This window comes from Maylandia zebra, linkage group LG18 (assembly GCF_041146795.1).
Source record: "Maylandia zebra isolate NMK-2024a linkage group LG18, Mzebra_GT3a, whole genome shotgun sequence".
NCBI lineage: Eukaryota > Metazoa > Chordata > Actinopteri > Cichliformes > Cichlidae > Maylandia > Maylandia zebra.
Genome location: NC_135184.1, coordinates 7,048,277 through 7,073,789, shown reverse-complemented (window position 1 = coordinate 7,073,789; position 25,513 = coordinate 7,048,277). Strand labels below are relative to the sequence as shown.

General features: G+C 41.4%; 1 protein-coding gene across 11 annotated transcripts in view; it reads right to left on the bottom strand.

Annotated features, from left to right (window-relative positions):
• Positions 1–819: 819 nt before the first annotated feature.
• The window catches only part of pard3ab (par-3 family cell polarity regulator alpha, b), a 248,872-nt gene continuing 224,178 nt past the window's right edge, over positions 820–25,513 (bottom strand). For 10 of the 11 annotated variants that reach the window (XM_004565537.4, XM_076876530.1, XM_076876531.1 and 7 more), the window contains 3 exons: positions 19,161–19,284; positions 12,100–12,242; positions 820–7,472 (listed from right to left, as the gene is read on the bottom strand). In XM_004565537.4, the coding sequence (XP_004565594.2) occupies positions 7,079–7,472; positions 12,100–12,242; positions 19,161–19,284 (661 nt within the window). In that variant the 3' untranslated portion in view covers positions 820–7,078. Of the gene's footprint in view, positions 7,473–12,099; positions 12,243–17,921; positions 19,285–25,513 lie in introns of those variants that run through there. The other variant, XM_076876533.1, reaches the window with a different exon arrangement.

Below are 25,513 nucleotides of genomic sequence, written 5' to 3'. Positions count from 1 at the left end.
TCAGGACAATGACAAATACATTCAATTTTTTAAAGCCTTTCTTTTCCTCAAATGAACAAATTCTGCAGATTTACAGTAGTAAACACTAATATTTGTTACTCATTTATAATATTTGTTACATGTCAACGATGCTGGAGTTATTGCGTCCGTTTAGTTTTATGAGGGTCAAAACTTCACACCCTGCTTCCAGATGTCTAACAAATGGAGAGGATGTTAAATCTGGAGAACTTCCTCAGTTAGTTTCCTCTGTCTCCCATCTTGATTTACGCTCTCATGTCTTGCCCTTCTTTTGCGACTTCTCCAGCTTCCTGCCCAAATTCCAGAAGGATGGCATCATCTACGAGCGATCCTTCCTAAACATTATGGCGGAAGGAGGGGGGGAAAAAGAGCAAAAACAGGTGTCACCTCTGAATAGGCCTTTACCCGACCTCCCAGGAGCTAAATGGCTTGGCTGCCCCCTACACAAGGTGAGTATGACATTAAACAAAATGATAGGCTTTGTTAATGGCATCACGGTGCACGGATGGCTGTAAAACAAAAGGTTTAGCAGCTTCTTGTTTTGGCTCGGTGTTGACAGAAAGGGTGGTGGTTAAAATGATCCGTGACAATGCTCCGGGGTTGATGCGGAGTGCATCAAAATGTTGTAATGCTGCTAAAGGAAAATGAGAAATAACTAAGGGTGCAGTTTATTTGCTCCCAAAAGGCGCTGCACGCGCAAACTGTAGAACCCAAAGTCTTTTCACTATTACATCAATTTAAACAATTAATTTGTTAATATTCCCAGAAGTAAAAAAGAAAAACAAAACAATTATGAACAGATTAATTACATTTGCATTTATATAATTCATGAAAAAACTCAAGAAAAAAACATCTAGCAAAACAATCAGTTTCTGATTGCCCTGACCAACCAATACATAAACTTAATCTAATTAACGTAAGACAATCAGAAAATGGAAAACATAAACAGCAGAAAACAAATTAATTGCATGATTGATAAGCAGACACAGTGAATGAGGGGAAAAAGGTAAAAATGAAAGAATCCCTTTTTATAAACAGACTTGCGATTACATTTTGAAAACCAATTATTACTTCAATTAAAAACAGAATAAGCAACTAGAATAATTAACCAGCAACTTTTTTTTTCTTAAACTTTAGACCTGTAGTGCAGAGTTTTTGTCTCTATTGGGAAGTGAGATCGGAGTTTCCTTCCTCTTTTTTTTGGATGCTTCCGGTGTTTGAACACTGTAGACTCAGACATGGTCTCAGCTGGATGAGCTTACTCTGTTGCTATTAGTCGTTCAACTGTGGAAAGCCAACTATTGCTGGCTGATGTGAAGCACGTGCATCAGTGTACAGATGTCTGCACAGATACTGGATTTAAAGCTCTGGAATGCTGTGAAGTACGTATAGATTGAGACGGCATTAAGAGGCTTTATCAGCAATGTGGAAACTTGCTTGGCAAATGTTCATATATGTACAGGAAATACATTTACTGTATAGTCCCTCACTTCATCATGCATTATAAACTAAATTTAGTTTTCCAATTTCTCTGAGATTCTCTGAATGCAAATTTGTATTCATTTACAGACTATCAGCCAACTGTAGGTTCCACGCAAGCAGGGGGGGGGGGGTTGTTGGGAAGAGATCAGAGCTTTTCTTCCCAAAAAGGATTTTTGGAGAGCCTTTCAGCAAGGTGGTAGAGCCGCAAGTACTGGAATTATTAATGGCAAACAGAAAGTGTAGTTATGTTTTGCACAGCCAAGAGAAATAACTCCTTAATTACTGGAACTCGTCCATGGACATTCTCGACATTTGGCCAAAACACATTAAGGACTGATTGTTTCATTGATTATTATTATTATTATTATGCCCAAGAAAAACAACATTTGGTCACTGATAGCATGCTGTAGGAAAAAGGAAATAAATCTTTATGTTATAATGTGTTGCCCCATTCTGAGGATTGCAGCTGTGTGGGAAGAAATATTGGGCCATAGTTGCAAGTCACTGAGTTAAACTAAATGCATGGAGATCTAAAGGCTTCAAACAAGTCAACAAGTAATACGTACTCTGAAAAAAACCCCACTATTGGGCAGCATGCAGCCCGGTTTGACTCCTGCCCTATGGTAGCTGGGACGGCCCCCCGATCACCCGGATAAGCACAAGTGGCTAAAATATGAATGTGAAAGTGAACTTAAACAGTTTAGAATAAATCCCTGGTTTTGCTAGTACCGTATTAATTTTTCTGAGCTTTTTTACTTTCTAGAGACATTTTTATTGTTCATCTTCTTATGTTTATGTAAGTTTTTTACTTAAGCAACTTTATTTTTTCATTTTATTCTATTGAACCATTTTTTTTAGAGAAATTTTACTTTATGGAGATGTTTTTTTTGTGTCATATTCTACTTTATCGAGCTAGTCTACTTTTAGTCTACTGCAACACTGGAATTTTCCAACATTTGCATTAAATTACATATGTTTCCCAATGATATGACCTTCTTCCCTATTCCCAATGGGATGTACACAATGCCTTTTTTTAAAACATTTATGGTTTTGAACCAAATTCCATCCCTGGATAAAGGAAACCACAATATCCAACAACAGTATATGAGCCTAAGTATCCAGCCTACAAGGTATGAGCTGAAGCCTGAAAGCACCTGTTAGTTCTGACTGGGTCTCAGTGCACTGCAGTAAACCCTGGGAGGGCTGTGCATGTTCCATATTTCAGCTGTATTTGAATACCAATGTGGAATGAGACAGCTGAAACGGCATCCTGTGTTCTTGTAAATCCACACTTGTCAGTGCCAAATGCCCTCATAAATGCAAGCGTGAATGGCCGGGTATTCATGTGAGCTTCCTCAGTGAACCTTAAAGGATGTGGTCTGAAGGTTATCATCGACAGTCTGTGACTCAAAATTTCAAAGCAGAAATAAGCACACAAAATCCCTTCTGTTGTCTCACTGTGATCGTGGCATTGTTACACATGACATGTATAATTCCTTCTTAATGTCATGCTATTAACCCAGTAAAAAGAACGACTGCTGTGAATGTTAAAAGCACAGGATGAGGTAGAGGGATCAAACTGCTTCCAGCTCTTTTTCCTGTGTACCTATATCTTAGTTTCTCTTAACACATGCAGGCTGTTGTCTTAAGCAGCATTAATTGTATTTAGTTAGGATGTCACCTTTGGCCTGAAGAACAAAAACAGTAGCAGGGAGCTGCTCAACAGGTCCCCTGTGAGTCACAGTGGGAATAAGGTTGGACTTAATAACAGGAAACACGGTGGCGTTTTGGGAGATTATCTCATTGTATTCACCAGGTCGGTTACACGGGGGGAGACAGCGCTGTTACCCACTAGCCAAATGTTTGTTTCAGTTATGTTTGTACATCAACTGCTACACCATTTCCCCCCACGGGAATTAATGATTTCATCATGTTATCTCCTCTTTATCCATCAAACTCTCTCAGTTTGTCTTTCTGAAAAAGACATCAGCAAGCAGCCCTGACAGGTTTGACATCTGACTGCAGAGTCCCTCGTGGTTAATTGGCGACATGTCTGATCAGGGTTCAGAGTCGGGGCTGGGAAGAAAAGCTGGGGAGGGGGAGCGAGACAGAGGCAAGGCGAGGTTGGAAACAGGATGGAACAGCCTTCTGTTTTATTCTAAATTTGATATGTACAGGAAGAAGTGGCTGCATACATTTCTTAATAGATCATGTAAAAGTTTTCTGAAAAAAAACCCCAACAACAACAAACACAACAATTGCACATCAGCATCTAATAACTTCCATTTGTTTTGAGATACTTTAAAACACATCCTGCTGCAGTATGTTTGAAGGCATATCAAACAGAGTACAAATACAATGATAACTGTCCGCAAGTGTTGGCTCTTACAAATATTAAAAGAGAAACGTTCAGGAAAGTGTACCCTTAAGATGGATTTAAAAAAAAAACACAAAATCCACTGCAATTTGTGTGCTGCAGTGTCACTGACAGAAAAAAAAAATCACATCATAACCTTCTTTGTGTAACATTTTGTGATATTATCTCAGGCACTTATTGATATAACAGGTACAGCTGAGCAGCTAAATCCACTGTATCCTTCTAAATATGCTGGTCTGCAATTTGTGTTCACAGCAGGAACCAAACACTTCGCTAAAATAATGTGCGCAATGGAGAATGCTTCTACTCTCATCTGCACAGCTTGTGTCATTTTTTTGGTACGTTTTTCATCGGCTTCATTCTCAGGTGGGTTTAAAAACCTTCAAACTGGGAAGACGGCCCCCCTCCCCAAAAATCTGTTTCTATCATTGCACCCATGCACACACAAGTATGTGCGCTGAACAATATTGCTAAGTTTAAACCTGGAACGATGCCACTACAGGTTCAATTTTACTTCATCTCATTCATTACCCTTACCAAGCCTGCATCTATCCCAGCAAGGGTCTTCATTAACCAGCAGGAGATCATGTTTATCATGCAGCTTCCCTCTGCATATGGAGATGGTGTGGGAGTGAAGGGTGATTATGCACTGCCCGTTTGTTCTCTGTAGCTTTTTCTGTATTTCCCTTTTGTTTAAAATTTGACCTCTGCCCTGTTTCATTTGTTAGCTCGGAGGCAGACACAATCACGTCACAAACATTATCGCTGTCAAAGAAAGACGAGCACAGAGTAAGAGGTTGCCACCTACGGCAGCAATTATAATAGTGGGCTGGTGGCAGTATTTATTTATTTATTTTAAATATGTGTCATCGATGCCCAAGCGTTTTTTCCCAGTACACCTACAACAGCTGGCTTCAGTGATTAGTGCCTCACGAAAAGTTTTCAATCAGCAGCTGCAGAGTTGGGCCAGAATGGAAATTTTATCTAGTCTTGCAGATATTTCTTGTTTAATTTGTTCTGGTTTGTTTTTTTAAGTTCTGTTTCCTCATAAAATGGAGAACAACAACAACAACAACAACAAAATAATAGAGAAAAAAGTCCTTCTCAAGGCTGTCACAGCAAAAACCTATGAAACCAGTTCAGTTTGAACAGAATCAGTGGGTTTGCCAGGAGGTCTGACGTAAATCTGTGTGCAACCTTTTCATTTTCATAACAATCTTCCTTCAATTTTAAGCGGAGCCATTGGTAGAAAAGGGGAGGAAGACATTTGAATAAATCAAATGTAAATAGTTGGCTAACAATAGACAGTTCGACAGCAAGCAAAATAAACTGAAGCGCTATTGTGACTAGTGTGCGTTAGCATTATTCCAGCCTGAAGATTGCTGTGGAATCTTCACCTGTGTCACACAAAACCCCTGCTGCTCGGAAAAGCCACTTCCATGGGAACTCCATGCAGGGCGAACGGCCAGATGACCCTCTCACCTTGCGTAATGATTAATGAAAGCCTGTTTGTTTACTTGTGAGCCTGTGGAAAGATTCCATATTTGTACCAGCTGCACAGAGAAAGAGGTGGTAAACACAAAGTTAGCATAACCCACTAAGCCCAACTGCCATATTAAGGGAAACATTTCAGGAGGGTTAAAAGGGAGTTAAAAATGTTCGAAACGTTTGTTTGGAAAGAACGGCTTCTTTCGTTCTGCTATTGTCAAGAGAAAAGTCCTATTTCATCGACTTATGGCAGCAAAAGCAAACTCAGAGCTAGACACTGCAAAATGTGAGCCAGTAAATAAGCTGTTGTTATTTTGTTCTGCCCTGTAAAAACTTTTGGCATTCAGATTATCTATTGACTGATGCTTTTTTTAAAGTATGAGAGCCTGTTTACCTGTTCCCTCTTTTTAAATTATTATGGAGAATGGGGCCGACTAAATGCTAACAACTGCAAAAAAAAAAATACAAAAAGCAATTATAGCAATTGAAAGCAATTAACTCCCAAGGACAGTTTTGCCTTTTGTTAAAACTGGGAAAAAGCTCCAGCTAATCTCACACTCGGAGGCTCGTTGTCTCTCTTCCCATCTTTATTCTGTGTCTTTTTTTTTTGGCTTTTATTCCACTCTTTATGTCAGAAGCCGGGCCCTCTGTCGATGCCTCCAGTGGCAGCGTTCTTTGGCTCTGGCAGGCAGCAGGTGGCTTGTGATGAAAAATTCAGTGCAGAGCCTGACTCGGGAGACGAGGAGGAGGAGGGTGGCACCGTGTAGCAGGAGGAAGAGTAAGGGGAAGCGAAGGTGTGAGATGTGCAAAGAAGGGAGAGCAGGGGAGCAGAGGATAAAGGTAGGGGTGTTGAGGTAGAAAAAGAAAATAGGAGCGTAATGAACAGAGAGAAGACGAGAACAACGCAGAGAGGATGAGGGCTCCAGACAGACAGGCGGGCGGGCCGGCAAGTCAAGCCCAGAGCCAAGCAGAGCAGCCAGGCAGAGGATCAGAGCTGTCTACCCTCTCTGCCTGAGCCTCCTCCATGGAGATAACACAAAATATGAATCATTTATGAGGGGGTCTTTTTTATTAATAACACACACAATGCGCCCCGCTTTCTTTCACACACTTTGCCTTGTTTTCTGTGCTCCCTGTGGAGTACTGTGCGAGTTGTGTTGCTGTGGAGAGAAGACTAAAAGTAGAGAAAACAGAATGCTGATAAACACCGGCAGCATCTGTCGGGGCTGAACGTGACAGGTGGGCAGAGTCATCCGCGGGACACATTCTTGATAGTGAAACATGTACCTTGTCACATGCCCACATACAAAACCCACACAGAAACTTGCGCCTCCCCGTGGGCTCAAAAAAGCGCCCACTCACTTGCCTGTCTGCCCATTTGATTGTCAGTACACGACGATGCCAGATCTCGATGAATCAGAGTCCTGGACGACTGCGAACAAGCTTCGTGTCCGTGAATGCAGAGAAGGCACTGTTTGTAGGAGGGTGAATGACTGACTAGTATAGGTCATCCTCACAGCGGAGGACTGAACACAAACACCCACATACCGAGTACACTTCACAACTGTTTACCTATAAGCTAACTGCTAAACTATAAGACCTCTAGGTTGTCCCCTGTCAAGATTCATAGTGTCTATTTTTCTTTCTTCAAAACAATCCCCTTGGCTCTAATCGTTTCGTTTGGCTCTTCATCAACCAGTCCAATGATGCTCTTCAAGAATAAAAAAGTCTTCCTTTCTCAGAACCCAATCTATTAAGCCTCGCTAACTGTGAAGGCGAAGGTGGCACGTCGTGTCGGTACGGCCCTTTAGGAGAGGCGGGGTCTTTCAGATGTGCCGTGTACCCCTCATAGCTGCTGTTGCCAGCACTTTCCTGCATTAATTTCCCTTTGGCTTCTTGCTCTCTGCGTCTCTGCTCCTGCCTCAAGAGCTCCTGGGCCTCCAGAAGGACTCTGGCATTGACACCGCCTCCACCTGGATAGCCGTTCCTGGAGCCCTGGTAGCTGGAGTACCTGGGGTTGTCCTTGGCAGTCTGGAACCCTTCACCAGGTGGGTATGCCTTATCCCAAGAGTCTTGGGAGATGGTGCTAGGGTTCTTCCTGGGTTGCCTGAAGTAGAAAGAAAAATACAGCAAGGGTAAATGTGAAACCGCTTTTGACATATTCATAAATAATTAACTCTAGGTTGTTTTTATCACCTCATTTTCACTCCGTATTTAGTTAATCACACCATCAGCAATCTGGAAACCTATCAGTTTCCAGTCCTTGCCTTTGGATATCCTGGCTGTGACTTCCTGTTACATTGTCCTAGGATGATAGCTGACAGTTTTGATAGAGATTTCATTTTTGGCACGTGCACTATTTTGTTCAAGAACCGTTTACCTGCAAGTACACAAAGCCTCCTCTCCTCTTCAGTCAAAGCTTTCTTGTCTATAGAGTCAAGATATTCATATGCACAATCTGTTTTTAGGGATCATGCCACATGTGGTTATTTTCTGAATATATTTGCCTATAAACTGACTTCATCAGTTGTAGCAAATGCTGCAATTCATAGTGTAGGTTTGATAACATAGAAAGGGAAGCACTTTTGAAGCTGAGTGTAAAATATCACCAGTCTTATGTCAAAGTCAGCTTTTTTTTAAGCTTTTCCTCTCTGGTTCTTCTTCAGAGGGACTAAAAAGCGATGTTTAAAGCTCTGGAAAAATCTACGAGCGTTAGGTGAGATATTTTTTGTACAATGACTCGAAATTATGCCATGGGTAGGGATGGGTATCGAAAACTGGTTCTTGTTGAGAACCGGTTCCCACTGTTTCAATTCCTTGGAATCGTTTGCCATTTTTGCAAACGATTCCCTTATCGATTCCAGTCGCCCCGAATGACGTCACCACGTCGCGGAGCGTCATTTACCTGGCAGGAAACATGGCGGCTCAAACGCTCAAAAGTTTGGTTATACTTTACGAGAACGGATGACAACAGAGCAACTTGCAATACTTGCAAAGTAGATATTTCATTTAAGGGAGGAAACACTACGAATATGCAAAAGCTCACAAAACACGCAATGACCTTAAATGAATGTCGTGTTTTTAATTCCACTCCGGACTCGTGAATCTCAACCCAGCAGCAGCGGTAACGTTTGCACGTCCTCTCCCGTTAATGCGGCAGGTAAATAATCAACTAACAGTGCATATTATGTTAGCGCGATCTGCCTTATTACAAAACCTGCCATTACTGTGCATTTAGGTGACCATGATGAGACAGACAGAGTCTGGCTGGCTCAGATTCTCGCTGCAGTCTACCGGTAGCGTCTCCTTTCATCTTGTTCAAAGAGAAGATATAAAACAAAGTTTTAAGCTAATCGACCTTAGTGTTCTCCTTTTTTAAAAAGAATCGATAAAGAATCGAATCGTTAAACAGAATCGAAAATGGAATCGGAATCGTGAAAATCTTATCAATACCCATCCCTCGTCACGAGGTTTTCAACTGACAGAATTTAGAGAAAGATTTTACCTTCACATAGGCGATGCAAACATAAGCTGTAATGTTGCCATGGAGATCAGCACAGAAAACTCTTATTAAGGTGAGATTTAAGGTGGATTTTGTTTTGGGCCATTTGTCTGTCCGCTTACATAAGCAAAGGAATATTTTAGTGTGGATCCTGGATGGGTTTCTTTAAAAATCAAGAAGGGGCTTTGCCACATTTTACTTCCGTCGGTGCCCTTCCAACCATCAACTGACATGGTTGTATTACAACCAGTAAATTAACTTGACTGAACTGACATGATGGAACAGATTATTTATTTTTTAAACTGATGTAATAATTACTGACACACCTGAAATTGAATAATTTGACTATGTATTTGAGGTAAAATGAACAAATATTCTCTCACAAAAACTAATTTTGGGTTTATTAACAACCGAACCTGTTACCTCCAGGCAAAGCACTAGTGTTTGGTTATTTTTTCTGTTGTTGAGAAAAAAAAACAAAAACGTCAGTAGCACAGGAGCCAAAACATCATATTCAATGAAAATGAGGCACCATTAGAGCCTCACAAACTGCCTCTGGGCAACTATCAACCCACAGCGACAACATACAGGGATACCTAACCATGTCAGAGTCTCCTTCTAGCACAATGGGCCCACGTTGAGACGGACTGAAACAGCCATTGGATCTGACAGACAGTAATAGCAGAGCATTGGATCTGACAGACACAAATAGCAGACCTTTTGCAGCTAGAAAAATGACCATCTTGTCCCCTATGGATTCATATGGGCTGATATGCAACACCTGACACAACAGTCTTAAAGGCGCAGTTGGTTGTCGTGATTCTGGGGGACTGCCCTGGCCTTTACAAGAAAGATAGACAGACAGAGGGGGGTGGGGGGGTCCAGATGTGTGACATCACCTCTCATTTCTGCTTGGCTAGCCTCTTTGTGGCAGCCTTGTCTTTGTGTGTGTTTGTGAGCCTATACGATATGCATGAGTATTCTAACAGCTCCACCCGTTTATCCCGAGGGCAAAACGGGAGCAAGAGACATAGAAGACGGCGACACACAAAAACATCAATGGGCATTTGACTGTGAGCCATGCATAATTAGCAGGTTTATCAGCCAGCTGTGAAGAAATCGTATTATTCCTGTGTTTGGATTTCAGTAGGAAGAGGAGGGGAAAAAATCCTTAATGAGAACAAAAAAGACCTTTTGTTTTTATTCAACGGGGATTGAATGCGATTGGGAATGGATACGCTCCTCGATCGGCAAGATAGGAGTATATAGCCCAGGTTTATTCTTGCACACGCCTGAGCGCTTCCAATTTTCAGAGACAGGCGTCCCCGGGATCTGATTTCATTTCATATTGTTGACAAAGAGGCCAAAGCCGGTCTGCCTCCCTGCTGAGAAATGCAAACCAGATCACCGCCTCAGTTTTATGCTGTGCCAAGAGGGAGCGTGTACATGTGTGGTAAATACAGAAAGATGTATACCGTTCTGTATTCCACTCATGCACACAGTGGAGCATGAAGAAAGAAAGCGGGAAAAGGTGACAGAGTGAGACTGACAGAGGAAAGGGGAGATGGGGCAGGGGTGTCATGACATGTGGTTGCGACACCCACGCATGCACGCACAAGTAAAACCACATGCCAGCTGTTGCAGCCAGCCTTTGGCGTTGCAAAATGGCATTACTTTGGCTCACAGATCAACGGTGCTGATCTGTGATAAAGATCCCATTGCACATCATTATTTCCAGTGGTGGCCGTTTATTTTCATTCATGCCTCCTTGTTTAGGAAAGGGTCTCATCCAGAAGAGATCTGGCCTTTGCCGAGAATAAACGCTGTTTTTATGGAATGATACTGTTATTAAAAAATAAATAAAAAGCTATGCTCATCCACTTGACGCTCATCAGAGCCGTGACCTTCCAAATGGAAAATGTAAAGCCTCTGACTCCAAAGGATGTTATGCTTCTCAGTCAAACAATACTTAGTGTTCTGGAGAAACTGCAGCCGTGTTTATCCAAACAGAGCAGTTTATTAATGGAATTAGTGTAAAAGTGAGGGTATGCGGCCACAGGATGTTGCCTCTGACCGCTGGAGCGCGACGGTAGTTCATTAATCTTTCAGCAAAGCTGCCTGCAATATTTATCAAGGAAGGGATTTATGTTGATAACAGTGGATTAGAGTACTACGGTGAAGTAAGAGAAGATAATGTATTAAATGTTGTATATGTATGGTAAGTGCGAGGCGACACGCACCAGGATGTGTCTGCTTAAACATAGTTGGCCTTAAAATGAGTTTGAAGGAGAAATTACACAGATGGCTTCGGGAAAGGCGACAGTAGCTGTGAACAATGTTTTCCTTCTGGACTTTTCATGCTTAAAGTGAAGAATTAAAAAAATATCCATAATAGGGTACTGCTATGATTTTAAATGAACATCAAATCTATGATTATAATCTCATTACGAGGTGTCATTATCACTTAACATAGTTTTTTTTTCTTTTTTAAAAACACAATACTGAGGAAGAGAAACGATCATTTCCTGACTTTCCAAGCGCTTTAGCGTTTTTAGAGGGGCTCATTCTTACTGTACATATGATACAAATATGTAAATATATGTAATCTGTTCAGGGATGCTGGAAATGTCAACCCTGGAGCTAAACATTTCACCAAACTCAACCCTTAACTCACACCAAAAGCATTAAAGCAATAACCAAAACTTCTCAAATTTAGAAAAAAACGAATAGAGGAAAAAAAAAACACCCACACCCCAGCACACTTCCTGGAACAAGAGTCGCGCATCTCATGCAGATCAAAGGGAATTAAATTAAGGGAGAGGAAAGCAATCATGTCATATCTTTGGAAGAGGGTAATATGATCTGTCCATCCTGACACTGAGAGTGTGTGTGTGCAGCTTTGTGGTCTGAAGCTGACCAGCTACGACCCTTTTTCTTACTCAGATGGTTTATATATGTATATATAAATTTAATCTGCCTTCACTACTGTCACTGGGCCATTACGATGAATCAGACGTAATCAGACAGGCGCGTACACGAACGTGCACACGTAAAACCACACATGCGTCACTGCTCGAGGTCCATTACACCGGATTACAGATCAAACAGTCGCAAACTCCAGGACACTTTTCATATTAGACAGACGCACGAAAATCTCTTGGTACATATCGATCGTTGAACAGAAATAAACATCAAACACAATCGTGTCAAGTTCTACATCTGTCAGTCTTACCGTGGCAGGGAGCTGTACTGTCGCTGCGCCTGGGTGAACGAGTCTCTCTCCTCCTGCCTCTGTCTTTGCATCTGCACCTCGACCGACACCGAGTGACGGCCTGGCTGGCTGTACCCGCCTGGACCGTTGCTGCTGGTGTTTGACTGAAAACATGAGAGCGGCAGCTCAGTTAGAGCTCAGAACACAATCACCGCGCATATAATCAGAGACATCCTTTAGTTGTCTAGCTGGTACACTTTGATGCCAATCCACAGAAGATACTAACTAATGAAAATCACAGAAAATGTCCATTGGGTTAAAAATATTGCATAGAAATCAAAAATATTTTGCTGATCTCAGTGCAAAACATGTCTTGAACCAGCCCTCATTTCTTTATATTTTGCTCCCAAGGGGCCACACGTTCTTGTAATCTTTGTGGTCTTGAGCCAATGGTTCTTCCGGCTTTCTGAAGGTCTTTCAAAGTCTTTCTCTGGACTTTGGCTGCTTTTCCCTCATTTTCAATCCAGTCCTTGTATCTGAAGTCACTCAATACTTATCTATCAATCATTCAAGCACCTTAAAAAGGCACCCAACTCGAGGGACGGGCCGGTGTTTTGTCTACACATAACAGACAATTTAGCAAAGCCGATTAAATTCTTTAGCTGAATGTGTAAAAAACTGCTAAAGATGACACTATTTCACTGTGTGGAGTGTGTTCTTGAAAATAATTGAGGAAACTGATAAGTAGAGGACAAAAGAAGAAGGAGTAAGTCTAAAACACTACCTAGAGTAGATGAGCAGTATCTGAAAGTCACGTCCTTAAGAAAATGGGGCGGGGGAGAGATCCAGCAAAGACCTGACACAGGACCTGATAGATGCATCCTGGCCCTTCATCCATCTACTGTTCACTGAAGCCTCATCAGAAATAGTCTCAGTGGAAGGGTGGCTGTCAAGAAGCCATTCTTAAGGAAGGAAAATGGGGAGAAAGGCTGAGGTATGCCAAATTATACAAGAACTGGACTGACAATCTTATGGAGGAGGTCAGGAGAGGCTGAACAGTGTCTGAGTGTAAAATACACTGGAGCCTCCGTCACAGTTTGGAGCTGCATTTCAGCCAGTAGTGTTGGCAATTTTAATCCACCATGCAGTACCATCTAGAAGAGGGGTTGGAAACTCCAAGCCTCGAGGGCCGGTGTCCTGCAGGTTTTAGATGCCACCCTGGGTCAGCACACCTGAATCAAATGATTAGTTCATTACCAGGCCTCAGGAGGACTTCAAGACATGCTGAGGAGATAATTTAGCCATTTAAATCAGCTGTGTTGGCTCAAGGATACATCTAAAACCTGTAGATCTGGAGTCCCCCCACCCCTGATCTAGAAAGTCTCTGATTCAGCATGTCACTGACGCCAAACACCAGTCATGGATTGGCCTTCCCATAACTGAAGCTGTGCGGATCATCTCGACTGAGAAAAGAACCAAAGGCAGCCAACATCCAAGAAAAAGCTTCGCAGGTCCTCCAAGAAGCCTGGAAAACTATTCCTGAAGACTATTCAAAGAAATTAGGATATCATGCCAAATATCGACTTTCAAGCTTGCTACAATTGTACCAACTCTATGTTTGCCTTCAATACTACATTTCAATTTGTGATTGTACACATTTCATTTAATTACTGACTGCTGCCCATTTGCTAGCAAAATATAAAGAAATGAGTGGTGGCTTGAGACTTTTGCACCATATTGTAACTAATAAAGACATTTTGTTTATGTACTATAATTACATAATCCACAGATTTTAAAATTTGGTAAAAAAACAAACAAACTTACAGAATTCAGAGATATTCTGCTGATCACAGTGCAGGACACTGTCTAACTGCAAATGTGTCATAAGTAACAGAACTGTTTCTTCTCAGATTAGTTATTGACACAATCAACCTGTATCAAAGTGTTTTGAAATATAAATAAGAGCTAAAATGTCTCACCACCTTCTGTATCACCCTTTGTGGCTCTAACATGAGCATAAGTGCTGCTGGAAATGTCCTTGCAACAAAGCAAAATTGTCAGTAACGATGTGTTGATCAGAGCACTGCTTGTACTCATAAAAGCTAATATGACTCTGGGACTTGTGGGAGTTTTACGCTCCCAGTGTTAAATAAATACTGATGACTTTTTTGTGTCCCGTTAAATATTTATGGGGCTGAAGAGCCTCAAGGAATGCAAGAAAGACTCTAACATGCCAACATGTAAAGTGAGTAGAAGAATTTTGTTTTTTATGTGAACTGATAATCACTGGAAACTCAAACTATACACATCAAATACACATATATGGCACATGTATATACAGCTGTGGCTAGGCTACAAAATTGTGGTGAATTTCATGCTGTTAATATGCAAAATCCTTAAAGAAACAACGAAAGATTTTTTTTTAGTTTTCTTGATAGGCCTCTCATAAATTAGTGTGGCGAAAACACCACATTGCCTGTATAATAGCACACATCAATACATATTTTTATGAAAATGGCGTTTTGTTCTGAAAACTAAACTGCCACAGAGTTATATTTGCACGGACATCTTGACTTAAAATAGAGAAAAGAACACACGATCCCTCGGTACAAATTCAAAGCATGAAAATCACCACAACTTGGAGTTCGAGTTTCCTCACAGTAGCCCAATAAAACTAGCAGCCATCCCTGACACAAGATACCCTCACAAAATCTCCCCATCGCACCCCTCCGCCCGCCCAAGCCCAAACCGCAGACACTTACCAGCAGTTAGTGGGGCAGACACACCCTGAGCTCGTCTCTTCTCAGGTCAAAATGAAGGTGAGTCACACAGACAGACAGGGAGGGAAGGTGATGTGAGAGAGGAGGGGGGGAGCCATGCTGGAGACTCAGAAGGGTTACACAATGAGATGTGATGGATGTTAGTGGGTGTTAATGAAAAAGACAACACCTGACATCGTGACAGTCCTCCCCATACACGAACACCTCCTGCGTTCCTGTTATCGGGCTGTGGTAGGTATGTGCACTCAGACACAGACAGCTGAGATAAATTTCAATTTTGTGGTAGCAAATAGTTCATGACTGCATACAACGGCGTGATTCAGATATGCACGTACACATTTTTACTGCTCAACTGTGAGAATTTCTTAGCCCAAATAGGTTGACTATATTGAAACAAATGCCTTCATATTATTCGTTGCCCCGGCATGCCTACAAAGACAAGTATCAATATCTGTTCCCTAGTAGCGATACTTACAGGCAGGGGGAAGAAATAACCCTGACATTATGGCCTTGCAATTCCTCTCCATTTTTTCTTGGAGAGATATATGTCCTAGGCTGCTGCAGTTCAAACAGGGATAATGGCACACATTATGATACACCGTCTCCTTAAAAGCACTCACCAAAAGAGACGTAGCAGTTGCAAACTTGTGATAGAAGCTCAAATCTTGCATATTTTTGCGTGTTGGTCAATGCTAATTTGCCTAGGAAAGTGCACACACCCGATTAGCAGATATTTCCTCCACTAATTCAGAAGTTGGAAAGGTTGTACCTTTTTAGCCATTCACAATCTGATAAACGCTTCATTTGGAGTATAATTAGCTTTTAACCTTAATCCCCTTTATTGCAACTACAAGCCTAATTCATATCCTTAACCTGATCGTAACCATAACCCAAACATTGTTAAAATATGCAAGGGCAGTGCAGATCATACTGGACCTCACAAAGGCATACACACAAGAATGCATACAGACTCTCAGAAACCTCAAGTTTCACCTCGAGGTTCAGCCCACACTTGTACCACAACCCCTCTTCCTGCAATGCTCATTAGCTGTGTGGGTGCAATAACTGTGTGCAGATTAGTTGCAACACAAAGCCAATCTAATTACTTTTATGGCTGTGCAACGTATTGAGAGCCTGGTGGGAGCAGTGTGGACATCAGTTGGTGGGAAGGCCATAAAACGATTAAGAGTGCTAACGAGGCTCGCCTTTATACCAAATGAAGCCGGGGCAATCATCTCTGGCACCGAGTGGCGCTGGATTGTGGTTCGGCTGACAATAAAGGAGGAGTGAGTGCCTATAAAGCCCGTATTCCACATGTGAATTTAAAATGCTCATAGGAGAAGTTCAGGCTTAACATTTTTCCCCCCACTTGAGAAAAAAGAAAAATCCCTTCAGGGAGTGCTGAATATTCTTGGGAATGTTTTCTCATTCCTAAACACAGTGATTGCAGAGGGGAGTGGAAAATACCCCGAAGGAGGCCAGATAATAGCAGCATTAAAATGTTACAGTAAAATACAAAAGGCAATATCGTACCATTTCTAAACCCCCAACATCAACTGAATGAACTCCTCAGTTCCCGTAGTGGTATAAATGAGTGCAATAAAGCTCGGCGCGGTGCTGCCGAGAGGGTGAGCATCAGTCATCGTTGATGGAATTAGACCGTTCTACCCACAATCCTCTCCTGCTCCCCAAACTATGGAGAAAAAGGAGGAGAGGGGGCCCATCACAAAGAACGGATATATTGACCCAACGCATGTGGCTACATATGGATGGCTAAGAAATAACTGTTTATTTATTTAGTCATCCATATTTAGAAAATGTATAATTGGGTGGATGAGAAAGACAGCTGCAGATATCAGTCGTATCAGTATGGTGTGACACTGTGGTCAATAATTCCCAGTTTAAAGAAGAGAGATAACTGGAACTCATGATCATTCGAACACCAACTAATCTCTCTATTTTGCATTAATTTGTAGATTACTTTTGGTTATTTCATGAAACATAGTCTTCTTTTTTAGGGGGTGGATAGTACGGCACAAATTTGAAATTTGCAATGGTTAAAAGCCAGATTCTCACGATTTATATTTGGCAAGTTTGCTTGAAAATGTTAAAACACTGAGCCAAGTTTTTGTCCATTAATTCAATAAATCTACTCTATTAGTTATTCCAGCACCGAAAACCACTGCTGCCCCTATAAATCTACATATGGTGAACAAAGGCAACTCTATTTTCATTTGCATCATACAGCATTACAATTTTCTACTATAAAAAAAAGAAAAAAAGAGCAGTAGCAAATGGCACCATCTCACTGTTCTGGCAAAGACTAAGTGGGGCAGATGTAGGTGAATTAACAAAAAGGACGGTGGCTCCTTGAGGTTTGCAGCACATCACTCGGATGAAGCAAGAAAACGTAATAAATGCACGGCAGAGGTAATTGAATTTCAAAGAAACATTCTCCTGTTTTCCATATGGCCCACAAGTATGGCCAGAGCATGAGTCTAATAACATGCAATTACTATAGAAACCCTGAGTGTGGGCTACAGTCTGACAAAGTAAAAGGGATTTAACAGGCTGTGGAACTGAAAAGGATTGCTGGGAGAAATCTGTGCTTGTCAGGTTTATTTCCAGACTAATTAAGCTTTAATAATAATACACTTGACACAAAGATTTTTTTCATGCACCAATTTATCGGATAAAAAAAAAAAAAAAAAAAGAACAAAACATTGTAGCTGATGGAATATCTAATTTTTATGGGTAACTAACACTACTTTCCATGATTTCGATGGCAATAGAAAGTACATTGCAACTAATATAAGAAAAAATGCTGCAACGGCTCTTTAAACGAGAGCACGCTCAGTAGCTTTTCAGACAAAAGGAGAGATGACCTACGCTCTTCTTTCCCACACGCTGCTGCTTTTCCTGTACAAAGCTGGTTGGAATGTGCACCAGTCCATCTACCCCATTTACACGCAGGACACTGGTTAATACTGCCAAATGCAAAACACTGCTGCACACATTTGTTGGGCTTATTAGTTAGAAAAGAAAGAGCCAGAACACAGAGGATATGGTTCATGAGCTCTCACTTTATCAATTCATTTCAATTATAAGTCACAAGGGTAAAATTTTCCCATTGCACATCAAAAGACTGAGCAAAGTTACAGTGGGAATTTCTAGTTTATACACCAACAATTAAAAAACAAAAAAAGTTCATACAGAAATATACAAAAACATTTGTGCGAAAACACCTTGTAGAGGGAAAACGCTAACAAGGGCGCTCAATGTTATTCCTTATGGACAACACACTGTCTGGTATGGGACAACCCACATTTGTGCTACCTACCACCATAACACACTATTTAAAATTATATGTATTGTGTTATATATATTAGAATAAGTTGGGAGGGACTGTGTGTTAAAACAAAAAATGTGTGTTGTCCCGCACTCAGCGCAAGTATGTGAAGACATTTCATTTATAACACACACTCTACCAATTACAAAAAAAGGAATAAAAATGATGTATAAGGTTTAAAATCTGATACGGCTGGCTGTTCATTTAACCAGAGTTTTCTACTAGAGTTCATGTAAAGCCAAGTACACTTGAGGTGCAGTGCCAGGAAGCAAGAAGGACTAAAATAAATACTAAAAATATGACAAGTGATTGCATCAGCTCAAAAAACTTTGAAGGCATTCAGATTTTGTTCGCTTATAATTACCCCTTGTTGCTTCAGAATGCACTCGTTATCTTTCTCCTCAGCTAATGCAACTTTGATTTAAAGCAATGTCCGTTAAAAAGCACATAGCTCTCACTTGAAACTGTAAGAAGGCACACGTCAAAAAACAGGTGACCCCCTATACAGAGAAACAAATTGGAAATGACCCAAATCCATGAGGTGGTGGGCGGGTCCATGTGGATGACTGACACACAGAAAATGAAGACGATGGATCAGTACAGCAGGTCGTGACAGGTGGGTGGGGTTAGTGATGGTTGTGTCAGGAGGTGTGAAGACTCCTGCATGCAGACGGTGTTAGCATTAGCACAATTAGCCATGAAGGCTAATGGAGGTTAATGGTAATCCTCAAGTGTAGAGGACCATCAGTCTTGTTCATGGCTGCTAGTAGTGGGGTTAGTGACGGTAAGCACCATTAGCCACAGGTGCAAACACTGTTAGCATTCTCCTCAGGCTAGCACTTGAGTCTCGGCCTGGTAGATAGCGGTCGTTTCTGGACAGTCTTACAGTTTAGCCGTCTTCTCGGCCCAGCAGCGGATTTTAGTTACAGGCCCCAGTGATTTTAGACACTCACCCAGGGCTGCTCGAAGCTGTACGTCCTCCTGCGATCATCTGGGTCGTCCGGGACATTCTGGGCCTGCTGAAACTCTTGCCTCAGCCTCTGTATCCGGTCGTGGTTGCTGGGGGTTAGTCGGTTACTAGGGAGAGAGCAGGGAGAAAAAAGAGAGAGGGTGGAGGGAGATGGATGAGTGTGAAAGGTCCATTGTTAACAAGTGACCTGATTCCATCAGCAGGCAGAAATGGCCTGCAGGATGATGTTCTTTAAAGTCCAGCGTGTTTTGTCCATGAATTGATCAAATGCACTGTTGACACTGGCAAAGCACCCGGATTTACTCAACCCAGATAAAATGTAAAAAATGTGATAAAGTGAGGCCGGAGCCAAGAGCGAGCTTACAGCTGAGCCAACAGCAATATGAATCAAACTAATGTACTTCTGATGTATTATTCAGAACATTGAACAAAGACTAGTGGTGAACGGTGAGTAGTACTCCAACATCCCCACGCCCCCACCCCATCCTTCCCATCGCAGCCTTATATCATTCATCCACTGCGCTGCTATTGTCTTTCGCAGCCCTGTTTACATCAAACAACGCTGCTGTCAGTGTAACTTCCTCATGGTACAACGAGTAAATACACTCACACTGGTCATTCATAATAACTCTACAACTGCAACTATATTAGGAATTACAGAGTCTGAAATGCTCAGCTATAACACCATGAAGTGTGTGACTAAGTGTGGGACTAATAAAGGTTTATCTGACCTTATTTCTCCTCATAGTTTTTTTTAATATATATATATAAATTGTGTGAAATTTAGATTTTGAAAGTTAGTCCCTTTCACCAACGGTTTGGACCATGCGTCATAAATCAGTCCTAAAACTTAGCTATTTTATTTCCATTGACTTTTCTGCATTTCACCATAAAGGCTTTTGCGTCCTCATGAACACAGAACGGAGAGAAATCTATAGACCTAAATAGAAACGAAACGACGGGGTAGTGTTAAATTCACATGGCCTCCTACAGAGGAAAGTAATTAACACATTTTCCCTCTCACACAGTGTGAATGAATAGAAGTGTTGGACTCTACATGAAGGAGCAGCGGGTGACTGTGACTCTGAGCTTGACTTTTCAACTTTCCAACTTTTGCCAGGAAATTCCTGTGGACTTTGTTATCTCTCAAACTCGAAAGGTCCAGCCTGCAACCTTTTCAGCTTTTTCAAATCTTCTCCTGACTGAAGACGGGGAGCGTTAGGGTCAGCATAAAAAATTCCAAACTGCAACTGGTAAGGGTTATGATTAAACTAAAGTTAAAAAAACATAAAATGCACGCTGTGCATATGCAAAAAAGGAAGAAGAAGAAATCCCAGAGCAGCTGCACATTTAGAATAGACTTAGAATAGCAGTTTGTCTTTATTAGGTCAACGTATGACTCTATGTAGCATAAAATTACTGCGTAATTCATTTCATCCATCACAAACAGCCAGAAAGCGAGCCCTAATGGCATAACCTAAAACACAACAGCACCACCAACTTAGCCAGCTATCAACTCCAGACACACAATAGAAAAGCCAGAGGCGGTCAGCCTTGTTAAAGACCAGGAACCTGCCATATGCAATCCAGCTAATCTCCATGACATGTAACACAGCTGCTTGGCCTTTCTGTAACTCAGCTGAACTGATGTGTGACCTTTTGACTACGGGTCAAGGATGCAATGCCAGCTTTAGCAGAAAGGCTCATATCTAATGTATGTAAACAGATGCCTGTCCAAAACAAAAGAAAGAAATGTTTGTTTTTTTTAAATGTAATGTTTGTCAGATGGAAGCTGTTCAGTCTTCCGAGGCTCAACCTTGTAATAAAAAAATCGTATCAGCTGATATTACAGAATCCTGCCCGAGAGACTAAAGAAAACAGGAACTCAAATAAAGGGATCAAAGATCTCCAATCTTTGACAAAACGCTGTAAATCAATCAAAGAAAGAGCAACACAACAATACAACTGTACTGCCAAAACACCCCAGAGACCAGGGAGAACAGCAGGCTGAAATTTAGCCTGAGATGAGCTTCATCATCTGGACAGACTCACTCAATATCTGGCACTACTGTATGAGGCTGAAAGGTCACTGTGAGGCTTTGTGGAGTGGAGTGTCTCTGGGACTCAATAAGAGGACTGTGGCTTGCTGACTGGGCTGCCAGCAAAGCTGTTTACGCTGAGATGCACCCTGCCTTTCATGGTCGGGTGTGCCTCCTGAAAAGCTGTCTGTCTCAGCCTTAAGCCTGGCAAGGAAGGAGCTTTGGGAAGATGTAATGTCTGCACTGTGGGCAGACTTTGACGACGCTACTACAATATGCCCTAATGCGGCGTGTTCAAGCAGAGGGATTGCTCAAAAAGAAGCTTTGAGAATAAAATCAAAACTTGTGTCTTTTTTAAAATCCTTGGCTATAATTTGGGTCAGGAAGTCTGTAAACTCTGTGGTAACTTTGACAGATGCTTAAAAAGAAGAAATGTTTGGGGGGGGAAAGGTTTACAGTTGACCTTTTCTCTGCCAAATCGCCATCTAATCAAGTCTAAATCAAGTGATAAATCCAGTTCAATCACCGGGCAGAGAGATGACATTAACATTACAATACCAAGAAAAATCTGTAATCTGCAAGTAACAGATATCGATTGCGTGGTTTTTAACAGCTTGAAAATACTGACTTTTACTTTTAACTGATCCAGATAATGGAGGCCCCGAGTCCAAACTGTAAGCTTAATGAGCTTACAGTATTGATTCAATGCATAAATGGTATGACGTAGAGCTGGGCGATATGAGATTTTTTCATATCACGATATGTTTTTTTCATTTCAGGCGATAACGATATCTATCACGATATAAGCCAAATAACTATATTTGTAAGATTTAAATGTGCCGTTGCTCACAAGTAAAATGTGAAATAATCAGCAGCTTGTTTTTAAATATTTATTTCCCATAATAAGTTCAACAGGGTAGATGTACTTAAGGAACATGAGACTTTTTCAGATAAATAAAGGCAAATATTGCAAACTACACAAAAGGCAGCCGCTAAAGCGTTTAAGTTTCAAAATAGAACAAACGAAACAGACTAAATTGTCAATTCCACTTAGAAACAAAATATTAATTCTAAAAATAAATCTTAGTTTGTTTTACAGAAGAACAGACAAAACTGACTAACTTTTGTCAATATCAAATAAACTGAGAACTAAAAGGAAATTCTCAATCTCTCCTTGTTGTATAGCTTAGCTTTTCAAACAGTTTTAACAGTTACTTTAGTCTGACAAAAGCCGAATGACGAATTAGCGCTTCCAGTCAGAGACTGAGGCTACGTCCACACGTACACGGGTATTTTTGAAAACGGAGATTTTCGGTTTTCGTTTTAAAAAATAATCCCGTCCACACATAAAGGCAGAAATGAAGGAAAACGCTGCTATGAACATGCCAAAGCAGCAGGTGGCGCTAGATTCCTAACCGTGCAGAAATACTGGCCAATCAGAAGTCTAGAAGCCTCGGTGGGAAAAAGTAAACAAAGCTGGGGCATAGAAGCAGAACCGAGTCGTATGTGTGGACGGACAGTAACTGTGTGTAGAGCTGGGCGATAGAACGATAACGATATGTATCGCGATATAACTTTTACTCGATAGAGAAATTAAGCTATCGCGATAGACCTCGCCGCTCTTGTCCTCTTAAAAAAAAAAAAAAAAAAAAGGTCAGCCAATCCAAATTAAGTAGCGCAGAGCCGAACCAATCACAGCCGCAGCGTCACGTCGCGTGACTTGTTATGTACAGCACAAGTGCCAAGCCACACGTGTGTTTGTTTGGGAAGCAGCCAGCGGGTAATGGAGCCAGTGCGTAATGGAGGAAATGAGTGTGCCGACTAGAAAAATCAACCGAGCGTGACCGAAGAGAAAACAGATGATGGTTACAACGCCGGAGAGATTGTCGAACGGAAGAGCCATAGAAGTTCCGTAGTGTGAAGGTATTTCGGCTATTTCAAGTCTGACAAAAAACAGAGTAGCGTGCACTGTAAATTGTGCCGAAAGCAAGTCTGGAAATACAATAAACTGGTGCATGCGTCACACTGTGCGCCACGTTATTGTGTCGGTGAAATGAATTTCTACAATACTGTTAATTCTACTCTCTGCAGTGTTTAAATGCTTACATATACACACAGTTAGGGCAGGGCAATATGGTTGAAAATATTTATCACAATATACATTTGAAAATTTGCGATAATGATATAACTGACGATATAATTGACGCGAGACAAAATCTCCACAACTTTATTAGTGCAAAAAAAACCCCATCAATGTATTTTCACTTAAACAAGCAGCTGTTTTTTATGTGCATTAAAGCTATATAAAAATGTAACAGTGCAAATGCAAATTCCTTGCTGACAGTTTAACCAAAAGGCATTTCCAGTGGAAACTGGCCGACATATCCTCAGCATAACCATGTAGAATATCCACAAAACTGAAAAAGAGGTTATACACACACAATACGGTAATATTATGTTGAAGCACAGTACGTATCACTCCGCAAGGCTCCTGCCTACGGCAGCCGTAATGCTCCGACAATCCATCAAGCGGTGCGGCTTCGTAGCTTAGCAAAGTCGTACTAAAAACATTTGACAGATTTTCGAGCGCCGTGTACATAAAATCGTTTCCAGGTCAGTAAACACAACCAGAATTCATACATAACGCACACGGGATTATAAGGGGCACTGTCGATTTTCAGAAAATCAAAGGATTGATTTGAAGTGTGCCGTATTTCCCGAAAAACACGGTAATAACGACGGCCCGCTAGCATGCTCTACCAAAAATAGTGCTTTGTTGTGTATCTGATGGACGAAAGCCAAACCAGTTCCACACTGAAGTTGCAGCATTTTTACAAACCAATTCTGGTTCATCTGTTTCATTCAACGATCTGATTTCACCCTCTCATTCTCTGTCGCCGCCATGCTTTTTCCGCCATGTGCGTATGATTACAAAGGCACTGCACATGCACATTATACCCATATTCTATCGAGATATTTTACTTTCTTATCATTGCCTAATATTATACCGGCATTACCATGAACGGTTGACAATGCTGTGGTCTTAGAGCTAAGGAATACAAATTCAAGATTTAGGTCTTTAATAAACACAATTTATTCTTGAAATCTGGCCTGTGTTGCAGGCAGTCTTTTTGATCTCAGAGCCACAATATGTATGAAAAATGCAGCCAAGACACTCAAAACAAGAACCCAAACTTTATGAGCAAGATTGATTTAAGGCAGGCATACAAAGCCTTTGCTTTATTTGGCAGGGAAGAGGACTTCCAAACTAATAGGATTAGAAGATATGGGCTGTCACCTCAAAATCCCACATGACTCTGGCACTGCTTTCACAGATCCCAATCAAAGCATGCCAACAGAGAAAGGGAAGGTGCAATGTACAGTAAGTGACAGAGGCAGCTGATAGGCAGCGCTTTAATCCTGCAGATTACAAATGAATGGCCTCATTCACAATGTGCGCTCTTCCCATGTCTTTAACATCCTTCAGACCTACCAGCAACTGTATAGGGGCATAAATTTTACAACCATCGCTTAGAGGACTTGGCAACCTTTAGTGGATCGATGTGCTCTCGAGATGAATGCAAAGCGGCGGGTGTCCGTGCAGTTGAGAGCACTAAAAGAGAAACAACTGGAAACGACCCCACAGCCCGCAAAGACCATCTGAGCATGTACAGCCTGCTGAAGTTCAGAAGCCTACATGGTGGGAAGATTCAAGTGGATCTTGTGTCTGTTTTGTGACGAGGGCCCTTGTGGCGAGTGGTTACAAGTGGGGTGACCTTGAAGATACAAGAGCAGCATTGTTGGTTCACACTTCAAAGTATTAGATGAATGCATCGCCCTGAGCCAAATGCACCACCATGCAAACGAAAACCCCAGCCAAGACTACTCAGTGTCTTAAATGTTAGTGCCTTCAATTCGAGCTTACTTCATTACACTCCTTTAACTTAAAGGGCATCTTTTGCCCTTTAAGCAAATTAACAGTTGCTGACTCAAAAATAAATCTCACCTCCCTTTTAATAACGATAGAATATCACAGAACACAACCCCTATCTATTTAATTTGGCAAAAATCCTCACTTCATAATAATCAACTTTTTAATTAAAAACACCACCTTAATTAAACATTTAATTAAGCATGGGTAGTCATGGGATTCCCATCTCTGATGTGACTGTTGTACTGACTAGCGCGGCAGCCTCTTAAATAAACATTTACTGATGTACCGATACGCGCGGTAAGGGGGGAAAAAAAAGTGCCCACACGTCCTTCTTGAACGCAGCAGATGTGGTGGTTAGTTATC